Here is a 7,456-nt window from a genome sequence, read left to right as displayed (position 1 = left end):
CTTGATTAAGCTAAATCAACTCGTCTCTGGATAAACAATAAACTCTCTGAGTATGGAAAAACAAGTGCTATCAAATTAATTGGATCTCGCCAATCGCATAACTGTTTGTATTCTTCTATGTAATGTGTACCATGATTGTACGACACAATTTTGTTTTCACACCCAAACAGAAGAACCTCGCTATTTGGCCAAAACCCATGTAGAATGTGCCTTCCTAAGAGGGGCCCAATAGTGTACTTTTTAGTCCAAAACTCCTCAACTCCAAATTCGGCCATTAACCACACGTCAAACCATGTCTCTCTTCGTTTGGTTGTCATACTTTGTCTCAACCAGGGAAAGGGAATCATTCCGAAGAGAGAGATTAATCTTCCCATCAGACCCAACGTCAGCAAGCAAGGACCTTCGCTCAAACGATCCTTCAATTGTGTTTAATGCATCAATTGCATAGACACGAGTAAAGGAATCACAACTCAACTAGTAGAAAACCCCATCCAATGACGTGCAAGGACTATGACGAACGGTAAGGTCGTGGTTGGGCACTGTAGTAGCAATTTCTTTCCACGAATCTGCATTCATGCCATAGATATGAATTTTATGATCAACAAGCGTTGTTTCAAAAAGAACGGCGAGTCTAACCACTTTATAATCACTTGTTTTAGAATCAAAAGCAAACCCTAGATAATTAGTACGCCAAGCATAATAAGGGGGTCAAGGGAGTAGCCTATATTCTCTCGTTGCAGGGTTGCATATCACGATATTGGACTTATGGGAGAGACACATAAGTCCGTTACAAGAGTTTTTGCAGGTGATCATGAATTCCACGTTGAGGTGGGGCCTGATGAAAGAGAGATCTAGATGTTGAATTGAAGTTTGGTCGGGGAATAAAAACATGGACCGTTGGGGGGCGCCGCCGATGTTGCGATTTTGTATATGTACCATTATAAGAGAGACGCAGCAGTAGAGTCGGGCACGGGTGTGGTGGAGGGAGATGAAGCTAGGGTTTTCGATGAGAGAGTACCAGCTTTTCGAGACTGATTTCAGCTGAATAAGGGATTTCACAGGGAGACGAGATAGGAATTAGGATTTCCATCAACAAGTCTTGCGGAAGCTCGTCTACCATCGCCATACCCTCTGTTTTTCCAAGAAAAATATTCTGAAAGGTTAATTTTGACGCCTCTGGTTGACCGGGAATATATATATATATATATATATATATACAGTCAGGTTATCCCGCATTTTTTTAAAATGCGGGACTCCCCTTCCCGATTGAATTACGATGATGCGAGCCGCTCAAAGTGATCAGAACGTGATTTTAAGGGTCTCCGTGAGAAATCAGCAAAAAAAATGACCGGGAAGGGCTTCATCCAAGCAGTTTTCATTGAACGGTTAAAAAAAACTACTCGGATGAAGCTCTTCCCGGTCATTTTTTTCGTTGATTTCTCGCGGGGACCCTTAAAATCACATTCTGCACACATTGAACGGTTCGAATTTTCAAAATTTGATCGGGAAATGAAAGTCCTTCATTTTAACAAAGTGAAGGATCCCTCACTTGATAATTTGTGTGTGTGTGTGTATATATATATATATATATATATATATATATATATATATATACTTATATATACACACTCCTATATGGACATAGCCGCCTTGAATGTTGTTCAGATTCGAGAGCACCGGTAGACTTATTCACGGCGAGGCCGTAAAAAATTTCTTTACAGCAAGAATCAATTGCAACCATCTAAAAATATTTTAGACGGTCCGGATGTTAGTAAAAAAATATTTATCTAGAGTATTCAAAACACTTTGAACGGGTGAAATTGACCTGCGTAAACCCATTTTCACCTCCGTAAGAAAAATATTCTAGCAATAAGATTTGGAAATTGAATTTTATGCTCCTTTTTTTTTGTCAAAAATTACATACACTTCATCTTATTTGTGAAATTATTGACTTTAATTGGGGTTTTAATTTTGGAAAATTGCATTTTTACTAGTTTTCTACAAGCGATGTACGCATTGAAAAATATGATCTATCTAATCTTTTTATATGCTTAGTACGTCAATTGGAGTGGCTACTTCTAAATGGAGTGGCTACTTCTAAATTAGTGGCGGACGCATGATTTGTGCCAAGTCAATTCATATTAATAATAAAAATATATTTTTTTAAGAATATATTGCTACTTGTGAAGTCCAAAAAAGAGACGATATTAAGTGTACGTACGCAACCACTGTTTTTACTTTTATACATGCAAACTAAAAAATGATCAGTGACTTGAAATTTTGAGAATTTTTACCCCACAAATATAAATAAAAAAAATTACGAAATTTCTTTCACTCAAAGAACTTACAGGGGCTAATCACATAATTTTTTTTTTTTTTCACCGGGAATAAAAACGGAAACCAAAGATTTCTGATGTCAAATATGAACACTCACATCCAACTTGGAAATTCTGCATTATTTATGAGTTTAAAACAGAAATCCTTGGCACACCCAATGCTTGCACATACTTAAAAGCATAGTTTCAAATGGCAAACCAACAAAAGCAAGAAACGCACATACTCTGGGATAACTTTTTTTTTATTGGGAAAACAAAAATTTTATAAAAACTCGACAATGGGTACATCAAGAAAGAGGCCAAGCCTAACATAAACAACATGAAATGCCATGAAGAAAAATAAAAGGCGAGGAAAAGAAACAAAGGTTCCAACGAAACGTCGAAATAAGAAAAAAAACCGAACTACTCCAACCCCACTAGCAAATTACAGCAGTAGCAATCACCCTTGCACCAGCACCAAGACGAAAATCCAAGGCTGCAAGGATGACAGCATCCTGAAATCATTGGGTACCAAGCCTCCTCATCTAAAGGACTTGGCAAGGATAATAGCATCAAAAAGGCACCAGCAGAAGCAGGATCATTCACCCTTCTCCTCTTGACTCCATAGCTAACAAAGATCCTCAAAAAAAAAAAAAAATTACCGGCTCAAGATCTTCATTGGACTCAAAACAAACAACTTGCAGTAAAGAAATATATCCAAACATCAGCAGCTGCTCATGGTCGTGGTCAAATTTGCCTTGTGAATGAGCAACCACTTGAACGTGTTTCTAATCTTTTTTGATTTAATAAGGAAATAAAATTTTACAAAAAAGGGGATGAAACCTGTATACAAGGCGGAAGGTAAAAAAGGCATGGAAAGCAAAGAAAAGCAACACAGGGAGTCGTAGATCATGAAAAGGCCGAAGTTAATCACCAATGCCAAAACTCCACAAAATCGAAAAATTTGATCAAAGCTAGATGCTACTGTCCCCTTGTCCCTGCTTTCTACGATCAACAAAAAAGCAACCCCTTCCAAATGTTTCGAGCCATTTTGTTCTGATAAAAGTAATATAGCCAGAAAAAAGCATCATGGGGATCCAACTGGGATACAACGTGAAACAAACAAACCTTCCGAACTAAAATAAAAAGTAAAATAAGAAACGTCATATGTAAAAGATGCCAAATATAGCAACATACCCAAAGGAACGACAAAAATCAACAATTGATCCGAGCTAGGTGCAATTATGCTCGTATTCCATCTACATATAATACAAGAAAATCTCTCATCCACTTCCCGGAATGTCCTATTGTTCTGCTCCCTCAACATCAACCATCCTGCACAAAAGGGAGCCATCAACCAGGCATTCCTCCATTCTAGTTTAATGCCTCGCCTCATTGTACAAAAGGAAGCCATAATGAGAGGATTGATAGTGCAGGTCCGCACAAGATTATAATCACAACTTCACAAGTAACAGCAAATTACAAGTAACAGCACATTATATCGTCCAAAGCTCTACCTAATATATTTTCTCCTCGACATAAGTTGAAACCAAGGTTCAACTTTGGTAATAAAGCCACAGCTCTATACTATTGGAAGAAACCCAAGTCATCAACGAGGTATCGCATAACGAGGAAGCAGTTGTTGGGTTGGACGCGATTTTGGTGGAGGGCGATGAAGCTAGGGTTGAAGCATAAAAAGGCCATACCTAGTAAGTATTAACCAATGCAAAAATCCCCAATTTGATCAAAGCTAGATGCCACAATCATTGTATCTCAGCTATATGCAGAAAAACAAAAACGGAACTATTTAGATTTTAGGCTCCTCTACTCCCACGAATGTCCCGTTCGGTCGCTCTTGATAGTGCAAAGCCCAGGATACCATAGCAAAGTACTAGGTATATCAAGCGCAATGTTCCTCTTACGCAATGCATGTAATGTGTTTCCAAGATTGTGCACCAAGTAATCAATTCAGATACTATAATCTACAAGAATACTTACAAGCAGGTGTACCCCTACTGTTTGTACATATGTATAAGTACTAGCAAATGTGTTTGTAGTAACATATTTGTCTACCAAGAGAATTGACCTGTTGATTGACAATGCTATTTATGTCATGGTCAAAATTGACTTCAAGGGGATGAAACCCGTGCACATTGAGAAACCAAAAAAAAAAAAATGAACTTCTGAAACACAATAAAAGCATCACAAAAGCCTGAAACACAACAAAGATGAAGAAAATCACCTATATAAAGAATCCACAAAATCAACAATTTGATCCGAGATATACAAGAGAGCTTACCCGCCTTAAATTTTCTTAACAAAAAAGGGCCGACAGCAAAATTGGCATAAGGACCAAGCTTTTGTACCAGCTCGTACTTTAGAAAGCCACTTCCTAATGATATGCCTCTGTCAAACTAGAGGAAAAGGCATAACTGAAGAAAAGGAAATACCACATAAACAGTCTGCTCCATCCCACCCCAACGAAAGTCCTATTGTTCCGCTTTCTCCAAATCAAACAGTCCTCATCAAAGGTATAAAAAGTAAGGCACCATAATGAGATAATTGCTAGAGCCACTTTGCACAAGATAATAATATAGGAATCAAAATACCAAAAAAAAATAAGATATTCAAGGCATCTAAGCCGAGTAGCTGATCTTACAGTTTAAAGTTTAACCAAATGCATCACCTTCCCAGTATAAGTTGACACGAAGATTTAGTAGTAGTTATGAAGCGCACGATTAGATTACATAGGAAGAAAAGACAAGTACATACAAGAAAAAGTGAAAATGGATATACGTCCATTGTCCAAAACCTGGGAATTGGATCCTTTCACACTTCTCAACAGATATGCAAACCTGAATAAATTGCTTCATAGTTCCACGGTGCTCGAGGAGAAGACTATCAAGAAGAAATTCCAGAAGCTGATTGGTACGCCTTATCACCTTCTTCTTCTTGTTTAGCAACGGGTAAATGCAGTACCATCCTAATTAAGCTAAATCAACCCGTCTCTTGACAGACACTAAGCTCTCTGAGTATGGAAAAACATGTGTTATAAAACGTGGTTCTGGCAAATCGCATAACTGTTTGTATTCTTCTATGTAATGTGTACTATGATTGTACGACACAATCTTCCCATTTTTGCACACAGACAGAAGAACCTCTCTGTTTGGGCAAAACCCAAATGGAATGTGACTTCCTAAGAGAGGCCCAATTGTGTACTTTTTATTCCAAACCCCCTTAAGTCCGTATTCGTCCATTAACCATACGTCAAACAGCGTCTCTCCTCGCTGGTCGTCATACTTTGGCACAACAACGGAAATGGAATCATCCATAAGACAAAGATGAAGATGCCCATCAGACCTAATGCCGGCGGGCAAGGATATTCGCTCAAATGATCCTTCAACTGTGTTTAAGGCATCGATTGCGCGGACCCGAGTAGAAGAATCATAACTCAACCAGTAGAAAATTCCGTCCAATGACGTGCAAAGATGATAGTAAGTGGTGAAGTCGCGGTTGGGCACCACAGCATCGGTTTCTTTCCACGAATCTGCGCTCATGCCGTAGATTTGAATTCTATTATCAACCAGCGTGGTTTTACGGAAGGTGGCGACTCTGACCACTTTGTAATCACTGGTTTTGGAATCATAAGCAAACCCTACATATCTAGTATGCCAGGTACGGTAAGGAGGTTGAGGGAGTGGCCTACACTCTCTCGTTGCAGGGTTGCATATCACGATATTGGACTTCTCGGAGAGACACATGAGTCCGTCACAGGAGCCACGGTACAGGCTCGAATCCGCAAGGTGGGGCCCGGTGAAAGAGAGATCAAGGTCACGAATCGAAGTTCGGTCAGGAAGTAAATGCATCTGCCAGCGGTAGGGATAATTCCCGACGATGCGGGAGGCGCAGTAGCAGAGTGGGGCGCGGGTGCGGTGGAGGGAGATGAAGTTAGGGTTTAGGAGGAGAGAGTACCAGTGTTTGGAGACGGATTTGAATCGGACGAGGGATTTCGCCGGAAGCCGAGATAGGATGTCGATCAACACGTCTTGCGGCAGCTCCTCTACAATCGCCATTACGCTCGTCTTTCCGAGAAATCTTCCTGGGATATGGATACAGTGCCGTTTGGATTTGAGAACACAATAGGGACCAAAGAGAAGGGGAAAAAACGTGTGGATATTTTGTTTACCAGTGAAAATTATTGGGGACTTTTTTAAAATAAGGCAATTGGCTTATCTTTTGTTTTTATTTTAAAAAAATATCGCATTTTTTAGTTGATTTTTTTGGATTATTGATTTGACTTGATGAGGGTAATCGAACAAGTAAAAAATTATAGTCCTAACCTAAATTTTTTTAAATAAAAATAAACCAAAAAAACATATTTTTTAGCTTTACTCAAAAAAAAATCGGTTTGGATCACAATTTTTTATTTTTCTTATTCTTCTTGTTGAGACGAACAGGTAATTCAAAAAAAATTTGACGCAAATCTAACAAATACAAAAAAAAAAAAACTAAGTGACGTATTCAGCCTAAACATGATGTGCCTCTGGAACACCGTCAAGTTGTGTCCTAAGCTCTTTTACAACCACGCAATCGTGTGAGTTCAATACAAATTCTATGGATCCCACATTGTGCATTGTGAAAGAGGTGCCCGGTGGTGGTTCACAAGGCATTGACTAATCTCTAGTACTCCAGTGGCACTCATCTTTTATCTAATCCAAAAAAATGTGAACATGTATTACGTTAGCCAACTTTAGATTTTGCACGCACATAATTGAACTTGTTCATTTTTTATATAAAAAAATAGTTGTTCTCCACTCCCTGTAAAAGAATAGTAAAATTAGCTCAATGGAATAACATTAAATACTTAATCGTTTCATTCAATTTTGTTTTTTGTACAGAATTCATTCTTTAGGATTCCATTAGTTTGCTCTTTTCTTATTTGGTGTGCATCCTATTAGTTTGTTGTTCTTAACCTCTCCATTCACCTTTATATGTGTTAGTTGAACTTTTTTCGGAAAAAAAAGGTAATGAAGAGTGGTCCCCGGGCCAATTAGTTATTATACTTTAGCAGGAACTCAATTCCATTTATATTCGTAAGCTAAATCCACTGAATTTGAGTAGGAGCAATGACTTCATTTGAA

At 38.5% G+C, this 7,456-nt stretch overlaps 1 protein-coding gene across 1 annotated transcript; it reads right to left on the bottom strand.

Moving 5' to 3' along the window:
- Positions 1-3,101: 3,101 nt before the first annotated feature.
- LOC131333900 (putative F-box protein At3g10240) lies at positions 3,102-6,480 on the bottom strand. The gene has a single exon (XM_058368706.1). The coding sequence runs from the start codon at positions 6,386-6,388 to the stop codon at positions 5,303-5,305; it is 1,086 nt and encodes a 361-aa protein (XP_058224689.1). The 5' UTR covers positions 6,389-6,480; the 3' UTR covers positions 3,102-5,302.
- Between the last annotated feature and the right edge of the window lie 976 nt (positions 6,481-7,456).

The sequence above is a fragment of the Rhododendron vialii genome, chromosome 7a (assembly GCF_030253575.1).
Source record: "Rhododendron vialii isolate Sample 1 chromosome 7a, ASM3025357v1".
In the NCBI taxonomy this organism is placed as follows: Eukaryota; Viridiplantae; Streptophyta; class Magnoliopsida; order Ericales; family Ericaceae; genus Rhododendron; species Rhododendron vialii.
This window is presented reverse-complemented; position numbering and strand designations above follow the sequence as displayed.

Excerpts from the sequence above, each read along its gene's own strand:
- LOC131333900 (XM_058368706.1), bottom strand. The coding sequence starts at position 6,388 with ATGGCGATTGTAGAGGAGCTGCCGCAAGACGTGTTGATCGACATCCTA.